The sequence below is a fragment of the Taudactylus pleione genome, unplaced genomic scaffold (assembly GCF_031769625.1).
Source record: "Taudactylus pleione unplaced genomic scaffold, aTauple2 ptg000112l, whole genome shotgun sequence".
In the NCBI taxonomy this organism is placed as follows: Eukaryota; Metazoa; Chordata; class Amphibia; order Anura; family Myobatrachidae; genus Taudactylus; species Taudactylus pleione.
This window is the reverse complement of record NW_028284514.1, coordinates 343127-366252: the sequence shown is the minus strand read 5'-3', so window position 1 is coordinate 366252 and position 23126 is coordinate 343127. Positions and strand designations below refer to the sequence as shown.

Sequence of the window (23126 nt, the reverse complement as noted above, 5' to 3'; positions counted from 1 at the left end):
TCACACAGATCTCCTCCCTCACACTGACACACAGACCTCCTCCCCTCACACTGATCTCCTCCCCTCACACTGAGACACAGATCTCCTTCCCCTCACACAGATCTCCTCCCCTCACACTGACACACAGATTCTCCTCCCCTCACACAGATCTCCTCCCCTCACACTGACACACAGATCTCCTCCCTTTCACACAGATTTTCCTCCCCTCACACTGATCTCCCTCCCCTCACACTGATCTCCTCCCCTCACACTGACACACAGATCTCCTCCCCTCACAGATCTCCTCCCCTCACACAGATCTCCTCCCCTCACACTGACACACAGATCTCCTCCCCTCACACAGATCTCCTCCCCTCACACAGATCTCCTCCCCTAACACTGATCTCCTCCCCTCACACTGATCTCCTCCCCTCACACATCCTCCCCTCACACAGATCTCCTCCCTTCACACTGATCTCCTCCCCTCACACAGATCTCCTCCCCTCACACAGATCTCCCCTCACACTGATCTCCTCCCCTCACACTGATCTCCTCCCCTCACACAGATCTCCTCCCCTCACACAGATCTCCCCTCACACTGATCTCCTCCCCTCACACTGATCTCCTCCCCTCACACTGATCTCCTCCCCTCACACTGATCTCCTCCCCTCACACAGATTTCCTCCCCTCACACAGATCTCCTCCCCTCACACAGATTTCCTCCCCACACACAGAACTCCTCCCCTCACACAGATCTCATCCCCTCACACAGATCTCCTCCCCTCACACAGATCTCCCCTCACACTGATCTGCTCCCCTCACACAGATCTCCTCCCCTCACACTTATCTCCTCCCCTCACACAGATTTCCTCCCCGCACACTGATCTCCACCCCGCACACTGATCTCCTGACCGCACACTGATCTCCTCCCCTCTCACAGATCTCCTCCCCTCACACAGATCTCCTCCCCTCACACAGATCTCCCCTCACACTGATCTCCTCCCATCACACTGATCTCCTCCCCTCACACTGATCTCCTCCCCACACACTGATCTCCCCCTTCACACTGATCTCCTCCCCTCACACAGATCTCCTCCCCTCACACTGATCTCCTCCCTTCACACAGATTTCCTCCCCTCACACTGATCTCCTCCCCTCACACTGATCTCCTCCCCTCACACTGACACACAGATCTCCTCCCCTCACACAGATCTCCTCCCCTCACACTGAGACACAGATCTCCTCCCCTCACACAGATCTCCTCCCCTCACACTGACACACAGATCTCCTCCCCTCACACAGATCTCCTCCCCTCACACAGATCTCCTCCCCTCACACTGATCTCCTCCCCTCGCACAGATCTCCTCCCTTCATACTGATCTCCTCCCCTCACACAGATCTCCTCCCCTCACACAGATCTCCCCTCACACTGATCTCCTCCCCTCACACTGATCTCCTCCCCTCACACAGATCTCCTCCCCTCACACAGATCTCCTCCCCTCACACAGATTTCCTCCCCACACACAGAACTCCTCCCCTCACACAGATCTCCTCCCCTCACACAGATCTCCTCCCCTCACAAAGATCTCCTCTCACACTGATCTCCTCCCCTCACACAGATCTCCTCCCCTCACACTGATCTCCACCCCGCACATTGATCTCCTCCCCGCACACTGATCTCCTCCCCTCACACAGATCTCCTCACCTCACACAGATCTCCTCCCCTCACACTGATCTCCTCCCATCACACTGATCTCCTCCCCTCACACTGAGACACAGATCTCCTCCCCTCACACAGATCTCCTCCCCTCACACTGACACACAGATCTCCTCCCCTCACACAGATCTCCTCCCCTCACACTGACACACAGATCTCCTCCCTTCACACAGATTTCCTCCCCTCACACTGATCTCCTCCCCTCACACTGATCTCCTCCCCTCACACTGACACACAGATCTCCTCCCCTCACACAGATCTCCTCCCCTCACACTGACACACAGATCTCCTTCCCTCACACAGATCTCCTCCCCTCACACTGATCTCCTCCCCTCACACTGATCTCCTCCACTCACACAGATCTCCTCCCCTCACACAGATCTCCTCCCTTCATACTGATCTCCTCCCCTCACACAGATCTCCTCCCCTCACACAGATCTCCCCTCACACTGATCTACTCCCCTCACACAGATCTCCTCCCCTCACACAGATCTCCCCTCACACTGATCTCCTCCCCTCACACTGATCTCCTCCCCTAACACAGATCTCCTCCCCTCACACTGATCTCCTCCCCTCACACAGATCTCCTCACCTCACACAGATCTCCTCCCCTCACACAGATTTCCTCCCCACACACAGAACTCCTCCCCTCACATAGATCTCCTGCCCTCACACAGATCTCCTCCCCTCACACAGATCTCCTCCCCTCACACAGATCTCCCCTCACACTGATCTCCTCCCCTCACACAGATCTCCTCCCCTCACACTTATCTCCTCCCCTCACACAGATTTCCTCCCCGCACACTGATCTCCACCCCGCACACTGATCTCCTCCCCGCACACTGATCTCCTCCCCTCACACAGATCTCCTCCCCTCACACAGATCTCCTCCCCTCACACAGATCTCCCCTCACACTGATCTCCTCCCATCACACTGATCTCCTCCCGTCACACTGATCTCCTCCCCACACACTGATCTCCCCCTTCACACTGATCTCCTCCCCTCACACAGATCTCCTCCCCTCACACTGATCTACTCCCTTCACACAGATTTCCTCCCCTCACACTGATCTCCTCCCCTCACACTGATCTCCTCCCCTCACATTGACACACAGATCTCCTCCCCTCACACAGATCTCCTCCCCTCACACTGACACACAGATCTCCTCCCCTCACACAGATCTCCTCCCCTAACACTGATCTCCTCCCCTCACACTGATCTCCTCCCCTCACACAGATCTCCTCCCCTCACACAGATCTCCTCCCTTCATACTGATCTCCTCCCCTCACACTGATCTCCTCCCCTCACACTGATCTCCTCCCCTCACACTGATCTCCTCCCCTCACACAGATCTCCTCCCCTCACACAGATTTCCTCCCCTCACACAGATCTCCTCCCCTCACACAGATCTCCTCCCCTCACACAGATCTCCTCTCACACTGATCTCCTCCCCTCACACAGATCTCCTCCCCTCACACTGATCTCCTCCCCGCACACTGATCTCCTCCCCTCACACAGATCTCCTCCCCTCACACAGATCTCCTCCCCTCACACTGATCTCCTCCCATCACACTGATCTCCTCCCCTCACACTGATCTCCTCCCCTCACACTGATCTCCCCCTTCACACTGATCTCCCCCTTCACACTGATCTCCTCCCTTCACACTGATCTCCTCCCTTCACACAGATCTCCTCCCCTCACACTGATCTCCTCCCCTCACTCTGATCTCCTCCCCTCACACTGACACACAGATCTCCTCCCCTCACACTGATCTCCCCTCACACTGATCTCCTCCCCTCACACTGATTTCCTCCCCTCACACTGATCTCCTCCCTTCACACAGATCTCCTCCCCTCACACAGATCTCCTCCCCTCACACTGATCTCCTCCCCTCACTCTGATCTCCTCCCCTCACACTGACACACAGATCTCCTCCCCTCACACTGATCTCCTCCCCTCACACTGATCTCCTCCCTTCACACTGATCTCCTCCCCTCACACTGATCTCCTCCCCTCACACTGATCTCCTCCCCTCACTCTGATCTCCTCCCCTCACACTGATCTCCTCCCCTCACACTGACACACAAATCTCCTCCCCTCACACAGATCTCCTCCCCTCACATTAATCTCCCCCTTCACACTGATCTCCTCCCCTCACACAGATCTCCTCCCCTCACACTGATCTCCTCCCTTCACACAGATCTCCTCCCTTCACACTGATCTCCTCCTCTCACACAGATCTCCTCCCCTCACACTGATCTCCTCCCTTCACACAGATTTCCTCCCGTCACACTGATCTCCTCCCCTCACACAGATCTCCTCCCCTCACACTGATCTCCTCCCCTCCCCTCACACAGATCTCCTCCCCTCCCCTCACACAGATCTCCTCCCCTCACACAGACACACAGATCTCCACCCCTCACACAGATCTCCTCCCCTCACACAGATCTCCTCCCCTCACACAGATCTCCCCCTTCACACAGATCTCCTCCCCTCACACAGACACACAGATCTCCTCCCCTCACACAGATCTCCCCCCTCACACTGATCTCCTCCCCTCACACAGATCTCCTCCCCTCACACAGATTTCCTCCCCACACACTGATCTCCTCCCCTCACACAGATTTTCTCCCCACACACTGATCTCCTCCCCTCACACAGAACTCCTCCCCTCACACAGATCTCCTCCCCTCACACAGATCTCCTCCCCTCACACAGACACACAGATCTCCTCCCCTCACACTGACACAGATCTCCTCCCCTCACACAGCTCTCCCCTTCACACAGATCTCCTCCCCTCACACAGATTTCCTCCCCTCACACTGATCTCCTCCCTTCACACAGATTTCCTCCCCGCACACTGATCTCCTCCCTTCACACAGATCTCTTACCCTCACACTCATCTCCTCCCCTCACACAGATCTCCTCCCCTCACACTGACACACTGATCTCCTCCCCTCACACTGATCTCCTCCCCTCACACAGATCTCCTCCCCTCACAATGATCTCCTCCCCTCACACTGATCTCCTCCCTTCACACTGATCTCCTCCCTTCACACTGATCTCCTCCCCTCACACTGATCTCCCCTCACACAGATCTCCTCCCCTCACACTGACACACTGATCTCCTCCCCTCACACTGACACACAGATCTCCTCCCCTCACACAGATCTCCTCCCCTCACACTGACACAGATCTCCTCCCCTCACACAGAACTCCTCCCCTCACACTGATCTCCTCCCCTCACACTGATCTCCCCTCACACAGATCTCCTCCCCTCACACTGACACACTGATCTCCTCCCCTCACACTGACACACAGATCTCCTCCCCTCACACTGATCTCCTCCCCTCACACTGATCTCCTCCCCTCACACTGATCTCCTCCTCACACTGATCTACACAGATCTCCTCCCCTCACACTGACACACAGATCTCCTCCCCTCACACTGATCTCCTCCCCTCACACTGATCTCCTCCCCTCACACTGACACACAGATCTCCTCCCCTCACACAGATCTCCTCCCCTCACACTGACACACAGATCTCCTCCCCTCACACAGATCTCCTCCCCTCACACTGACACACAGATCTCCTCCCCTCACACAGATCTCCTCCCCTCACACTGATCTCCTCCCCTCACACTGACACACAGATCTCCTCCCCTCACACAGATCTCCTCCCCTCACTCAGATCTCCTCCCCTCACACTGATCTCCTCCCATCACACAAATCTCCTCCCCTCACACTGACACAGATCTCCTCCCCTCACACTGATCTCCCCTCACACTGATCTCCTCCCCTCACACAGATCTCCTCCCCTCACACTGACACACAGATCTCCTCCCCTCACACTGACACACAGATCTCCTTCCCTCACACTGACACACTGATCTCCTCCCCTCACACTGATCTCCTCCCCTCACACAGATCTCCTCCCCTCACACAGATCTCCCCCTTCACACTGATCTCCTCCCTTCACACTGATCTCCTCCCCTCACACAGATCTCCTCCCCTCACACAGATCTCCTCCCCTCACACTGATCTCCTCCCTTCACACTTATCTCCTCCCTTCACACTGATCTCCTCCCTTCACACAGATTTCCTCCCCTCACACTGATCTCCTCCCTTCACACTGATCTCCTCCCCTCACACCGATCTCCTCCCTTCACACTGATCTCCTCCCCTCACACTGATCTTCTCTCCTCACACTGATCTCCTCCCCTCACACTGACCTCCTTCCCTCACACTGATCTCCTCCCCTCACACTGACACACAGATCTCCTCCCCTCACACTGATCTCCTCCCCTCACACTGACACACAGATCTCCTCCCCTCACACAGATCTCCTCCCCTCACACTGACCTCCTTCCCTCACACTGATCTCCTCCCCTCACACTGACACACAGATCTCCTCCCCTCACACTGATCTCCTCCCCTCACACTGATCTCCTCCCCTCACACAGATCTCCTCCCCTCACACAGATCTCCTCCCCTCACACAGATCTCCTCCCCTCACACTGATCTCCTCCCCTCACACTGATCTCCTCCACTCACACAGATCTCCTCCCCTCACACAGATCTCCTCCCCTCACACTGACACACAGATATCCTCTCCTCACACACATCTCCTTCCCTCACACTGATCTCCTCCCCTCATTCCCTCACACTGATCTCCTCCCCTCACACTGACACACAGATCTCCTCCCCTCACACTGATCTCCTCCCCTCACACTGACACACAGATCCCCTCTCCTCACACTGATCTCCTCCCCTCACACTGACCTCCTTCCCTCACACTGATCTCCTCCCCTCACACTGACACACAGATCTCCTCCCCTCACACTGATCTCCTCCCCTCACACTGACACACAGATCTCCTCCCCTCACACAGATCTCCTCCCCTCACACTGACCTCCTTCCCTCACACTGATCTCCTCCCCTCACACTGACACACAGATCTCCTCCCCTCACACAGATCTCCTCCCCTCACACTGATCTCCTCCCCTCACACTGATCTCCTCCCCTCACACAGATCTCCTCCCCTCACACAGATCTCCTCCCCTCACACTGATCTCCTCCCCTCACACTGATCTCCTCCACTCACACAGATCTCCTCCACTCACACAGATCTCCTCCCCTCACACAGATCTCCTCCCCTCACACAGATCTCCTCCCCTCACACTGATCTCCTCCCCTCACACTGATCTCCCCTCACACAGATCTCCTCCCCTCACACTGACACACAGATCTCCTCCCCTCACACTGATCTCCTCCCCTCACACTGACACACAGATCTCCTCCCCTCACACTGATCTCCTCCCCTCACACTTATCTCCTCCCCTCACACTGACACACAGATCTCCTCCCCTCACACAGATCTCCTCCCCTCACACTGACACACAGATCTCCTCCCCTCACACAGATCTCCTCCCCTCACACTGATCTCCTCCCCTCACACTGACACACAGATCTCCTCCCCTCACACAGATCTCCTCCCCTCACACAGATCTCCTCCCCTCACACAGATCTCCTCCCCTCACACTGACACAGATCTCCTCCCCTCACACTGATCTCCCCTCACACTGATCTCCTCCCCTCACACAGATCTCCTCCCCTCACACTGATCTCCTCCCCTCACACTGACACACAGATCTCCTCCCCTCACACTGACACACAGATCTCCTCCCCTCACACTGACACACTGATCTCCTCCACTCACACTGATCTCCTCCCTTCACACAGATCTCCTCCCCTCACACAGATCTCCTCCCCTCACACTGATCTCCCCCTTCACACTGATCTCCTCCCTTCACACAGATTTCCTCCCCTCACACTGATCTCCTCCCTTCACACTGATCTCCTCCCCTCACACCGATCTCCTCCCTTCACACTGATCTCCTCTCCTCACACTGATCTCCTCCCCTCACACTGACCTCCTTCCCTCACACTGATCTCCTCCCCTCACACTGACACACAGATCTCCTCCCCTCACACAGATCTCCTCCCCTCACACTGATCTCCTCCCCTCACACTGATCTCCTCCCCTCACACTGATCTCCTCCCCTCACACAGATCTCCTCCCCTCACACTGACACACAGATCTCCTCCCCTCACACTGATCTCCTCCCCTCACACTGATCTCCTCCCCTCACACTGATCTCCTCCCCTCACACAGATCTCCCCTCACACTGATCTCCTCCCCTCACACTGATCTCCTCCCTTCACACATATCTCCTCCCCTCACACTGATCTCCCCATTCACACTGATCTCCTCCCATCACACTGATCTCCTCCCCTCACACTGACACACAGATCTCCTCCCCTCACACTGACACACAGATCTCCTCCCCTCACACAGATCTCCTCCCCTCACATTAATCTCCCCCTTCACACTGATCTCCTCCCCTCACACAGATCTCCTCCCCTCACACTGATCTCCTCCCTTCACACAGATCTCCTCCCTTCACACTGATCTCCTCCTCTCACACAGATCTCCTCCCCTCACACTGATCTCCTCCCTTCACACAGATTTCCTCCCCTCACACTGATCTCCTCCCCTCACACAGATCTCCTCCCCTCACACTGATCTCCTCCCCTCCCCTCACACAGATCTCCTCCCCTCCCCTCACACAGATCTCCTCCCCTCACACAGACACACAGATCTCCACCCCTCACACAGATCTCCTCCCCTCACACAGATCTCCTCCCCTCACACAGATCTCCCCCTTCACACAGATCTCCTCCCCTCACACAGACACACAGATCTCCTCCCCTCACACAGATCTCCCCCCTCACACTGATCTCCTCCCCTCACACAGATCTCCTCCCCTCACACAGATTTCCTCCCCACACACTGATCTCCTCCCCTCACACAGATTTTCTCCCCACACACTGATCTCCTCCCCTCACACAGAACTCCTCCCCTCACACAGATCTCCTCCCCTCACACAGATCTCCTCCCCTCACACATACACACAGATCTCCTCCCCTCACACTGACACAGATCTCCTCCCCTCACACAGCTCTCCCCTTCACACAGATCTCCTCCCCTCACACAGATTTCCTCCCCTCACACTGATCTCCTCCCTTCAAACAGATTTCCTCCCCGCACACTGATCTCCTCCCTTCACACAGATCTCTTACCCTCACACTCATCTCCTCCCCTCACACAGATCTCCTCCCCTCACACAGATCTCCTCCCCTCACACTGACACACTGATCTCCTCCCCTCACACTGATCTCCACTCACACAGATCTCCTCCCCTCACACTGATCTCCTCCCCTCACACAGATCTCCTCCCCTCACAATGATCTCCTCCCCTCACACTGACACACAGATCTCCTCCCCTCACACTGATCTCCTCCCCTCACACTTATCTCCTCCCCTCACACTGACACACAGATCTCCTCCCCTCACACTGACACACTGATCTCCTCCCCTCACACTGATCTCCACTCACACAGATCTCCCCCTTCACACTGATCTCCTCCCTTCACACTTATCTCCTCCCTTCACACAGATCTCCTCCCTTCACACTGATCTCCTCCCCTCACACTGATCTCCCCTCACACAGATCTCCTCCCCTCACACTGACACACTGATCTCCTCCCCTCACACTGACACACAGATCTCCTCCCCTCACACAGATCTCCTCCCCTCACACTGACACAGATCTCCTCCCCTCACACAGAACTCCTCCCCTCACACTGATCTCCTCCCCTCACACTGATCTCCCCTCACACAGATCTCCTCCCCTCACACTGACACACTGATCTCCTCCCCTCACACTGACACACAGATCTCCTCCCCTCACACTGATCTCCTCCCCTCACACTGATCTCCCCTCACACAGATCTCCTCCCCTCACACTGACACACAGATCTCCTCCCCTCACACTGATCTCCTCCCCTCACACTGATCTCCTCCCCTCACACTGATCTCCTCCCCTCACACTGACACACAGATCTCCTCCCCTCACACAGATCTCCTCCCCTCACACTGACACACAGATCTCCTCCCCTCACACAGATCTCCTCCCCTCACACTGACACACAGATCTCCTCCCCTCACACAGATCTCCTCCCCTCACACTGATCTCCTCCCCTCACACTGACACACAGATCTCCTCCCCTCTCACAGATCTCCTCCCCTCACTCAGATCTCCTCCCCTCACACTGATCTCCTCCCCTCACACAGATCTCCTCCCCTCACACTGACACAGATCTCCTCCCCTCACACTGATCTCCCCTCACAGTGATCTCCTCCCCTCACACAGATCTCCTCCCCTCACACTGACACACAGATCTCCTCCCCTCACACTGACACACAGATCTCCTCCCCTCACACAGATCTCCTCCCCTCACATTAATCTCCCCCTTCACACTGATCTCCTCCCCTCACACAGATCTCCTTCCCTCACACTGACACACTGATCTCCTCCCCTCACACTGATCTCCTCCCCTCACACAGATCTCCTCCCCTCACACAGATCTCCTCCCCTCACACTGATCTCCTCCCTTCACACTTATCTCCTCCCTTCACACTGATCTCCTCCCTTCACACAGATTTCCTCCCCTCACACTGATCTCCTCCCTTCACACTGATCTCCTCCCCTCACACCGATCTCCTCCCTTCACACTGATCTCCTCCCCTCACACTGATCTTCTCTCCTCACACTGATCTCCTCCCCTCACACTGACCTCCTTCCCTCACACTGATCTCCTCCCCTCACACTGACACACAGATCTCCTCCCCTCACACTGATCTCCTCCCCTCACACTGACACACAGATCTCCTCCCCTCACACAGATCTCCTCCCCTCACACTGACCTCCTTCCCTCACACTGATCTCCTCCCCTCACACTGACACACAGATCTCCTCCCCTCACACAGATCTCCTCCCCTCACACTGATCTCCTCCCCTCACACAGATCTCCTCCCCTCACACAGATCTCCTCCCCTCACACTGACACACAGATCTCCTCCCCTCACACTGACACACTGATCTCCTCACTTCACACAGATCTCCTCCCCTCACACTGACACACAGACCTCCTCCCCTCACACTGATCTCCTCCCCTCACACTGAGACACAGATCTCCTCCCCTCACACAGATCTCCTCCCCTCACACTGACACACAGATCTCCTCCCCTCACACAGATCTCCTCCCCTCACACTGACACACAGATCTCCTCCCCTCACACAGATCTCCTCCCCTCACACTGACACACAGATCTCCTCCCTTCACACAGATTTCCTCCCCTCACACTGATCTCCTCCCCTCACACTGAGACACAGATCTCCTCCCCTCACACAGATCTCCTCCCCTCACACTGACACACAGATCTCCTCCCCTCACACTGACACACAGATCTCCTCCCCTCACACTGACACACTGATCTCCTCCACTCACACAGATCTCCTCCCCTCACACAGATCTCCTCCCCTCACACTGATCTCCCCCTTCACACTGATCTCCTCCCTTCACACAGATTTCCTCCCCTCACACTGATCTCCTCCCTTCACACTGATCTCCTCCCCTCACACCAATCTCCTCCCTTCACACTGATCTCCTCTCCTCACACTGATCTCCTCCCCTCACACTGATCTCCTCCCCTCACACTGACCTCCTTCCCTCACACTGATCTCCTCCCCTCACACTGACACACAGATCTCCTCCCCTCACACAGATCTCCTCCCCTCACACTGATCTCCTCCCCTCACACTGATCTCCTCCCCTCACACAGATCTCCTCCCCTCACACTGACACACAGATCTCCTCCCCTCACACTGATCTCCTCCCCTCACACTGATCTCCTCCCCTCACACAGATCTCCCCTCACACTGATCTCCTCCCCTCACACTGATCTCCTCCACCTCCCCGCACACTGATCTCCTCCCTTCACACATATCTCCTCCCCTCACACTGATCTCCCCCTTCACACTGATCTCCTCCCATCACACTGATCTCCTCCCCTCACACTGACACACAGATCTCCTCCCCTCACACTGACACACAGATCTCCTCCCCTCACACAGATCTCCTCCCCTCACATTAATCTCCCCCTTCACACTGATCTCCTCCCCTCACACAGATCTCCTCCCCTCACACTGATCTCCTCCCTTCACACAGATCTCCTCCCTTCACACTGATCTCCTCCTCTCACACAGATCTCCTCCCCTCACACTGATCTCCTCCCTTCACACAGATTTCCTCCCCTCACACTGATCTCCTCCCCTCACACAGATCTCCTCCCCTCACACTGATCTCCTCCCCTCCCCTCACACAGATCTCCTCCCCTCCCCTCACACAGATCTCCTCCCCTCACACAGACACACAGATCTCCACCCCTCACACAGATCTCCTCCCCTCACACAGATCTCCTCCCCTCACACAGATCTCCCCCTTCACACAGATCTCCTCCCCTCACACAGACACACAGATCTCCTCCCCTCACACAGATCTCCCCCCTCACACTGATCTCCTCCCCTCACACAGATCTCCTCCCCTCACACAGATTTCCTCCCCACACACTGATCTCCTCCCCTCACACAGATTTTCTCCCCACACACTGATCTCCTCCCCTCACAAAGAACTCCTCCCCTCACACAGATCTCCTCCCCTCACACAGATCTCCTCCCCTCACACTGACACACTGATCTCCTCCCCTCACACTGACACACAGATCTCCTCCCCTCACACAGATCTCCTCCCCTCACACTGACACAGATCTCCTCCCCTCACACAGAACTCCTCCCCTCACACTGATCTCCTCCCCTCACACTGATCTCCCCTCACACAGATCTCCTCCCCTCACACTGACACACTGAACTCCTCCCCTCACACTGACACACAGATCTCCTCCCCTCACACTGATCTCCTCCCCTCACACTGATCTCCTCCCCTCACACTGATCTCCCCTCACACAGATCTCCTCCCCTCACACTGACACACAGATCTCCTCCCCTCACACTGATCTCCTCCCCTCACACTGATCTCCTCCCCTCACACTGACACACAGATCTCCTCCCCTCACACAGATCTCCTCCCCTCACACTGACACACAGATCTCCTCCCCTCACACAGATCTCCTCCCCTCACACTGACACACAGATCTCCTCCCCTCACACAGATCTCCTCCCCTCACACTGATCTCCTCCCCTCACACTGACACACAGATCTCCTCCCCTCACACAGATCTCCTCCCCTCACTCAGATCTCCTCCCCTCACACTGATCTCCTCCCCTCACACAGATCTCCTCCCCTCACACTGACACAGATCTCCTCCCCTCACACTGATCTCCCCTCACACTGATCTCCTCCCCTCACACAGATCTCCTCCCCTCACACTGACACACAGATCTCCTCCCCTCACACTGACACACAGATCTCCTTCCCTCACACTGACACACTGATCTCCTCCCCTCACACTGATCTCCTCCCCTCACACAGATCTCCTCCCCTCACACAGATCTCCTCCCCTCACACTGATCTCCTCCCTTCACACTTATCTCCTCCCTTCACACTGATCTCCTCCCTTCACACTGATCTCCTCCCCTCACACTGACACACAGATCTCCTCCCCTCACACAGATCTCCTCCCTTCACACTTATCTCCTCCCTTCACACTGATCTCCTCCCTTCACACAGATTTCCTCCCCTCACACTGATCTCCTCCCCTCACACTGATCTCCTCCCTTCACACAGATCTCCTCCCTTCACACTGATCTCCTCCCCTCACACTGATCTCCCCTCACACAGATCTCCTCCCCTCACACTGACACACTGATCTCCTCCCCTCACACTGACACACAGATCTCCTCCCCTCACACAGATCTCCTCCCCTCACACTGACACAGATCTCCTCCCCTCACACAGAACTCCTCCCCTCACACTGATCTCCTCCCCTCACACTGATCTCCCCTCACACAGATCTCCTCCCCTCACACTGACACACTGATCTCCTCCCCTCACACTGACACACAGATCTCCTCCCCTCACACTGATCTCCTCCCCTCACACTTATCTCCTCCCCTCACACTGACACACAGATCTCCTCCCCTCACACAGATCTCCTCCCCTCACACTGACACACAGATCTCCTCCCCTCACACAGATCTCCTCCCCTCACACTGATCTCCTCCCCTCACACTGACACACAGATCTCCTCCCCTCACACAGATCTCCTCCCCTCACACTGATCTCCTCCCCTCACACTGACACACAGATCTCCTCCCCTCACACTGACACACAGATCTCCTCCCCTCACACTGACACACTGATCTCCTCCACTCACACAGATCTCCTCCCCTCACACAGATCTCCTCCCCTCACACTGATCTCCTCCCTTCACACTTATCTCCTCCCTTCACACTGATCTCCTCCCTTCACACAGATTTCCTCCCCTCACACTGATCTCCTCCCTTCACACTGATCTCCTCCCCTCACACCGATCTCCTCCCTTCACACTGATCTCCTCCCCTCACACTGATCTTCTCTCCTCACACTGATCTCCTCCCCTCACACTGACCTCCTTCCCTCACACTGACACACAGATCTCCTCCCCTCACACTGATCTCCTCCCCTCACACTGACACACAGATCTCCTCCCCTCACACAGATCTCCTCCCCTCACACTGACCTCCTTCCCTCACACTGATCTCCTCCCCTCACACTGACACACAGATCTCCTCCCCTCACACAGATCTCCTCCCCTCACACTGATCTCCTCCCCTCACACAGATCTCCTCCCCTCACACAGATCTCCTCCCCTCACACTGATCTCCTCCCCTCACACTGATCTCCTCCACTCACACAGATCTCCTCCCCTCACACAGATCTCCTCCCCCTCACACTGACCACACAGATATCCTCTCCTCACACACATCTCCTTCCCTCACACTGACCTCCTTCCCTCACACTGATCTGCTCCCCTCACACTGACACACAGATCTCCTCCCCTCACACTGATCTCCTCCCCTCACACTGACACACAGATCCCCTCTCCTCACACTGATCTCCTCCCCTCACACTGACCTCCTTCCCTCACACTGATCTCCTCCCCTCACACTGACACACAGATCTCCTCCCCTCACACTGATCTCCTCCCCTCACACTGACACACAGATCTCCTCCCCTCACACAGATCTCCTCCCCTCACACTGACCTCCTTCCCTCACACTGATCTCCTCCCCTCACACTGACACACAGATCTCCTCCCCTCACACAGATCTCCTCCCCTCACACTGATCTCCTCCCCTCACACTGATCTCCTCCCCTCACACAGATCTCCTCCCCTCACACAGATCTCCTCCCCTCACACTGATCTCCTCCCCTCACACTGATCTCCTCCACTCACACAGATCTCCTCCACTCACACAGATCTCCTCCCCTCACACAGATCTCCTCCCCTCACACTGATCTCCTCCCCTCACACTGATCTCCCCTCACACAGATCTCCTCCCCTCACACTGACACACAGATCTCCTCCCCTCACACTGATCTCCTCCCCTCACACTGACACACAGATCTCCTCCCCTCACACTGATCTCCTCCCCTCACACTTATCTCCTCCCCTCACACTGACACACAGATCTCCTCCCCTCACACAGATCTCCTCCCCTCACACTGACACACAGATCTCCTCCCCTCACACAGATCTCCTCCCCTCACACTGATCTCCTCCCCTCACACTGACACACAGATCTCCTCCCCTCACACAGATCTCCTCCCCTCACACAGATCTCCTCCCCTCACACTGATCTCCTCCCCTCACACAGATCTCCTCTCCTCACACTGACACAGATCTCCTCCCCTCACACTGATCTCCCCTCACACTGATCTCCTCCCCTCACACAGATCTCCTCCCCTCACACTGATCTCCTCCCCTCACACTGACACACAGATCTCCTCCCCTCACACTGACACACAGATCTCCTCCCCTCACACTGACACACTGATCTCCTCCACTCACACTGATCTCCTCCCTTCACACAGATCTCCTCCCCTCACACAGATCTCCTCCCCTCACACTGATCTCCCCCTTCACACTGATCTCCTCCCTTCACACAGATTTCCTCCCTCACACCGATCTCCTCCCTTCACACTGATCTCCTCTCCTCACACTGATCTCCTCCCCTCACACTGACCTCCTTCCCTCACACTGATCTCCTCCCCTCACACTGACACACAGATCTCCTCCCCTCACACAGATCTCCTCCCCTCACACTGATCTCCTCCCCTCACACTGATCTCCTCCCCTCACACTGATCTCCTCCCCTCACACAGATCTCCTCCCCTCACACTGACACACAGATCTCCTCCCCTCACACTGATCTCCTCCCCTCACACTGATCTCCTCCCCTCACACTGACCTCCTTCCCTCACACTGATCTCCTCCCCTCACACTGACACACAGATCTCCTCCCCTCACACAGATCTCCTCCCCTCACACTGATCTCCTCCCCTCACACTGATCTCCTCCCCTCACACAGATCTCCCCCCCCTCACACTGACACACAGATCTCCTCCCCTCACACTGATCTCCTCCCCTCACACTGATCTCCTCCCCTCACACTGATCTCCTCCCTCACACAGATCTCCCCTCACACTGATCTCCTCCCCTCACACTGATCTCCTCCACCTCCCGCACACTGATCTCCTCCCTTCACACATATCTCCTCCCCTCACACTGATCTCCCCCTTCACACTGATCTCCTCCCATCACACTGATCTCCTCCCCTCACACTGACACACAGATCTCCTCCCCTCACACAGACACACAGATCTCCTCCCCTCACACAGATCTCCTCCCCTCACATTGATCTCCCCCTTCACACTGATCTCCTCCCCTCACACAGATCTCCTCCCCTCACACTGATCTCCTCCCTTCACACAGATCTCCTCCCTTCACACTGATCTCCTCCCTTCACACTGATCTCCTCCCCTCACACAGATCTCCTCCCCTCACACTGATCTCCTCCCTTCACACAGATTTCCTCCCCTCACACTGATCTCCTCCCCTCACACAGATCTCCTCCCCTCACACTGATCTCCTCCCCTCACACTGATCTCCTCCCATCACACAGATCTCCTCCCCTCACACTGATCTCCTCCCCTCACACTGACACACAGATCTCCTCCCCTCACACTGACACACAGATCTCCTCCCCTCACACTGACACACTGATCTCCTCACTTCACACAGATCTCCTCCCCTCACACTGACACACAGATCTCCTCCCCTCACACTGATCTCCTCCCCTCACACTGATCTCCACCTCCCCGCACACTGATCTCCTCCCTTCACACAGATCTCCTCCCCTCACACTGATCTCCTCCCCTCACACTGATCTCCTCCCATCACACTGATCTCCTCCCCTCACACAGATCTCCTCCCCTCACACAGATCTCCTCCCCTCACACTGATCTCCTCCCCTCAACACCTGATCTCCCCCTTCACACAGATCTCGGTAGCACTTGGTGATATAAATTTACCTCTTTGCAGATTTTATTTGAGAAGAATTGTGGAGGCGATGATACATGTGTGGATGATCTCAGTGTGAACCTCACATTTGCTGGGTAAGGAATAGAGCCACTCTCTGTCAGTGCCATGGTGCCATCTGAGCTTTATTACCTTTATAGATGCCCTTATATCCCAAACACGTCTGTCTCTCAGAGTATGTTTTTTCCTTTCTGTGGTTTTTACCTATTATAAAAGATGGGACAATCTGTTTTCTCTCCAGCTGATCATGGAACACATTTCATGACTATTGTCATGATTATGTTATGGATCACGAGCTATTAGGCAGCGTCTAACCCTTTGAGTTTAAGTATATTTATTTTAATTACCAACATGGTGACCTGCGATTGACCCTTGAGGTATAACGTCCAGCTGCTGGCCTATTATTTGAAAAGATTCCATGTAATGCAGAGGTTGGGAGATTTATTTATAGCCCATTAGGACTGCCAACAAATGATCCAACAAAAAGATAAAATTATGGACTTGCCCAACATGAGGTTGGCCTAGCGAGTGTCACCACCTTAGCCACAGCATGCTTGGTACACAGGGCCATAAAACCCAATTAGCATCTTCACAAGCCAAGGCAGGCATCAATTACCATGTACAGCTCTTAAACTTTGTAATTATTTGCCTAAGACTATATTTGTATGCCATTCTTATTAATTGTTTTTGCAGATATTTTAAGTATTGTGAGTATCTTTCTCATATTAAACTTAATTTAATAAGATTGGTCTCTGTGGTTCTTATCAGATCCATTTTGCCTGTGGATTTGCCTAATGCACGCTACATATCTGTACAGCACATTAATAATTGGGTAATGATAACTAGGACTTAATTGTAATTGAAGAGGGAACTTAAGGCTACTTGTTTGGACTGAGTAGCACTTGTATCATCCTTAAGTGGTGGCAGAACCTGGGAATTAATAGTGAGTGGGAGAGACCCTATGATGTGGGTGTAATGCTGGAATTTACACAGTTGAGTGATTATCGGCCTCCAGCCCATGCATCGCGGCCGCACTGCGCATGTGCCAAGATACTATAGTGATGCTGATCGCAATGAGTGTTGCAGCCATTTTTGGGGAGTGTCTCTGCATACTGCTGCGATCTCGTACGCAGAAAACTTTCCGTAAGTGTCTCCGTTCTAGCAGCCATTCTGCATGATCATAGGGTTACCCAGGTGGGCGATTATCGAAGAATACGCTTGTTTACACGCACTTGTTTGAATCTGGAAAGTCGCTGGTGAGCATCTCAATACATGTCCAGATGGCTGCAGCATTAGCGTATATTCCCACAGCGGCTGCAGCATTAGCGTATATTCCCTCAGCGGCTGCAGCAGTAGCGTATATTCCCACAGCGGCTGCAGCATTAGCGTATATTCCTACAGTGGCTGCAGCATTAGCGTATATATTCCCTCAGCGGCTGCAGCATTAGCGTATATTCACACAGCGGCTGCAGCATTAGCGTATATTCACACAGCGGCTGCAGCATTAGCGTATATTCCCTCAGCGGCTGCAGCATTAGCGTATATTCCCACAGCGGCTGCAGCATTAGCGTATATTCACACAGCGGCTGCAGCATTAGCGTATATTCTCACAGCGGCTGCAGCATTAGCGTATATTCACACAGCGGCTGCAACATTAGCGTATATTCACACAGCGGCTGCAGCATTAGCGTATATTCCCACAGCGGCTGCAGCATTAGCGTATATTCCCACAGCGGCTGCAGCATTAGCGTATATTCCCACAGCGGCTGCAGCATTAGCGTATATTCACACAGTGGCTGCAGCATTAGCGTATATTCCCACAGCGGCTCCACAGCGGCTGCAGCATTAGCGTATATTCACACAGCGGCTGCAGCATTAGCGGATATTCCCACAGCGGCTGCAGCATTAGCGTATATTCCCACAGCGGCTGCAGCATTAGCGGATATTACCACAGCGGCTGTAGCATTAGCGTATATTCCCACAGCGGCTGCAGTATTAGCAGATATTACCACAGCGCCTGCAGCATTAGCATTTATTACCACGGCGGCTGCAGCATTAGCGTATATTCCCACAGCAGCTGCAGCATTAGCGTATATTACGACAGCGGCTGCAGCATTAGCGTATATTCACACAGCGGCTGCGTACAGGATCATAGCTGAGTAGATTAGCGCCCACCTCTCCAAATCAGGCCCTGGGTCAATAACAACCTTCTATTTTGTCTCCCTGACAGTCTCTTTTGTCTCCCTGACAGTCTCTTCTGTCTCCCTGACAGTCTCGCACAGCTGGTGGTTGGGACGTCTCTGGATGTCAATGTAACAGTCTCTGTTAAGAATGAAGGGGCTGATTCATACAACACCCGTGTCCTTATCCCTTTCCCCTCTGGTCTCTCTTATCGGAGGGTGTCCCTCGTTCAGGTACCAGGGTGCTGGCTGGTTGGGGTTCTCTCCTTGGAATGGATGAGAGTAAATCTTGGTTTATGTGTCTGTCTCGCAGAGTAACAAGCAAGTGACCGTATTATGTATAACGCTGGAGAGTCAGAGAGTTGTGACCTGCGGAGTGAACAACCCGCTACTGAGACCCAATACTACGGTAAGGAGAGACCGCCCGAGAGTGTAAATAGAGACTGCTAGTGAGCGTAATCAGAACTGTGAGAGACGGGTACGCTTGCATCAATGAGACAGCCTAAGACTATTGTACGCCCTGAATATACTAGAGATTGACATCACTGGCGTGTTATGAGTTACATGGATCACATGACGTCACTGGCGTGTTATGGGTTACATTGATCACATGATGTCACTGGCGTGTTATGAGTTACATGGATCACATGATGTCACTGGCGTGTTATGAGTTACATGGATCACATGACGTCACTGGCGTGTTATGGGTTACATTGATCACATGATGTCACTGGCGTGTTATGAGTTACATGGATCACATGACGTCACTGGCGTGTTATGGGTTACATGGATCACATGATGTCACTGGCGTGTTATGAGTTACATGGATCACATGATGTCACTGGCGTGTTATGGGTTACATGGATCACATGATGTTACTTTCATTACATTATGTAAAAAAAGACAAATGGTAGAGGTGCAACATGTTACCCTGGATACTGCGCATCACCAGTGAGTTCTGTGACCGGTGTGAAAGCACCTAGTCTACAGCCTTGTTCATGGCCACGTAGCTGGCAAATTGTTCTGGGAAACTCTGGCAGAAACACATACACACTTGATTCCTTAGAGTCTGACCATAGCACATGCTGGCAGGGCGGTATAAGAGAGAGGAGGAGGCTCGCACAGAGTATTCTGCACATGGGCCCCCGCCCCTCTGTGGTACAGTAGACTCTGGCATTATACCTATTACACCTGCACGCCATGGTCCCGTAGACACCTCTACTGCACATCCGCAGGTCTCTGGTAATATCGCACCCGTGCCATGGTCCCAGAGACACCTCTACCACACATCCGCAGGTCTCTGGTAATATGGCGCCCGTGTCATGGTCCCAGAGACACCTCTACCACACATCCGCAGGTCTCTGGTAATATGGCGCCCGTGCCATGGTCCCAGAGACACCTCTACCGCACATGTGCAGGTCTCTGGTAATATGGCACCCGAGCCATGGTCCCAGAGACACCTCTACCACACATCCGCAGGTCTCTGGTAATATGGCGCCCGTGTCATGGTCCCAGAGACACCTCTACCACACATGCACAGGTCTCTGGTAATATGGCGCCCGTGCCATGGTCCCAGAGACACCTCTACCACACATGCACAGGTCTCTGGTAATATGGCGCCCATGCCATGGTCCCATAGACACCTCTACCGCACATGTGCAGGTCTCTGTTAATATGGCACCCGAGCCATGGTCCCAGAGACACCTCTACCGCACATGTGCAGGTCTCTGGTAATATGGTGCCCGTGCCATGGTCCCAGAGACACCTCTACCACACATGCACAGGTCTCTGGTAATATGGTGCCTGTGCCATGGTCCCAGAGACACCTCTACCGTAAATGTGCAGGTCTCTGGTAATATGGTGCCCGTGCCATGGTCCTAGAGACACCTCTACCACACATGCGCAGGTCTCTGGTAATATGGCGTCTGTGCCATGGTCCCATAGACACCTCTACTGCACATGTGCAGGTCTCTGGTAATATGGCGCCCGTGCCATGGTCCCAGAGACACCTCTACCACACATCCGCAGGTCTCTGGTAATATGGCGCCCGTGTCATGGTCCCAGAGACACCTCTACCACACATCCGCAGGTCTCTGGTAATATGGCGCCCGTGCCATGGTCCCAGAGACACCTCTACCGCACATGTGCAGGTCTCTGGTAATATGGCACCCGAGCCATGGTCCCAGAGACACCTCTACCACACATCCGCAGGTCTCTGGTAATATGGCGCCCGTGTCATGGTCCCAGAGACACCTCTACCACACATGCACAGGTCTCTGGTAATATGGCGCCCGTGCCATGGTCCCAGAGACACCTCTACCACACATGCACAGGTCTCTGGTAATATGGCGCCCGTGCCATGGTCCCATAGACACCTCTACCGCACATGTGCAGGTCTCTGGTAATATGGCACCCGAGCCATGGTCCCAGAGACACCTCTACCGCACATGTGCAGGTCTCTGGTAATATGGTGCCCGTGCCATGGTCCCAGAGACACCTCTACCACACATGCACAGGTCTCTGGTAATATGGTGCCTGTGCCATGGTCCCAGAGACACCTCTACCGTAAATGTGCAGGTCTCTGGTAATATGGTGCCCGTGCCATGGTCCTAGAGACACCTCTACCACACATGCGCAGGTCTCTGGTAATATGGCGTCTGTGCCATGGTCCCATAGACACCTCTACTGCACATGTGCAGGTCTCTGGTAATATGGCGCCCGTGCCATGGTCCTAGAGACACCTCTACCACACATGCGCAGGTCTCTGGTAATATGGCGTCTGTGCCATGGTCCCATAGACACCTCTACTGCACATGCACAGGTCTCTGGTAATATGGTGCCTGTGCCATGGTCCCAGAGACACCTCTACCGCACATGTGCAGGTCGCTGGTAATATGGCGTCTGTGCCATGGTCCTAGAGACACCTCTACCACACATGCACAGGTCTCTGGTAATATGGTGCCTGTGCCATGGTCCCAGAGACACCTCTACCGTAAATGTGCAGGTCTCTGGTAATATGGTGCCCGTGCCATGGTCCTAGAGACACCTCTACCACACATGCGCAGGTCTCTGGTAATATGGCGTCTGTGCCATGGTCCCATAGACACCTCTACTGCACATGCACAGGTCTCTGGTAATATGGCGCCCGTGCAATGGTCCCAGAGACACCTCTACCGCACATGCGCAGGTCGCTGGTAATATATCGCCCATGCCATGGTCCCAGAGACACCTCTACCGCAAGTACAGCCACCGCCCCTACACACATACAGCCACCGCCCCTACACACGGACAGCCACTGCCCCTATACATATACCAAAATGAGACCCGGAAATAGCTTCATGTGATTGAAAATATTATTAATCTGTGTTTTTCCTACTAGCTGTAAATGCCCCAGTAATGTAACATCTGCAATCTGTCACCTGCTGACCGTCCATGGGGTCCCCTATTCCATGTCACCCCAAGCTGCAGATACAGGGCCTGATTCTGAGACGCACGCACCCCCCCCCCCCCCCCCCTGTATCTGGCCGCATACAGATTGCACATGCTAATGCGACTATAGGTATGTCTTATAGCCATTACCAATAGCAATGCCACTTCTACCCACCCATATGGGTGCAGGAGCGCCATCTGAATCAGGCGACACCTTGGCATATGCAAGACCTGGAATAACTCTGAAATGCCCATTTCACCAACGTAGAGGAAGATCTGAGCTCTGCATGGCTGAGACTCGCCCGGAGATACG

At 54.5% G+C, this 23126-nt stretch overlaps 1 protein-coding gene across 1 annotated transcript in view; it reads left to right on the top strand.

Annotated features, from left to right (window-relative positions):
• LOC148525138 (integrin alpha-X-like) overlaps nucleotides 1-23126 on the top strand; it is a 435626-nt gene that overhangs the window by 373866 nt on the left and 38634 nt on the right. The window contains exons 16-18 of the mRNA XM_088471180.1: nucleotides 17208-17281; nucleotides 19477-19618; nucleotides 19698-19793. Of these exons, the coding sequence (XP_088327306.1) occupies nucleotides 17208-17281; nucleotides 19477-19618; nucleotides 19698-19793 (312 nt within the window). The remainder of the gene's footprint in view (nucleotides 1-17207; nucleotides 17282-19476; nucleotides 19619-19697; nucleotides 19794-23126) is intronic.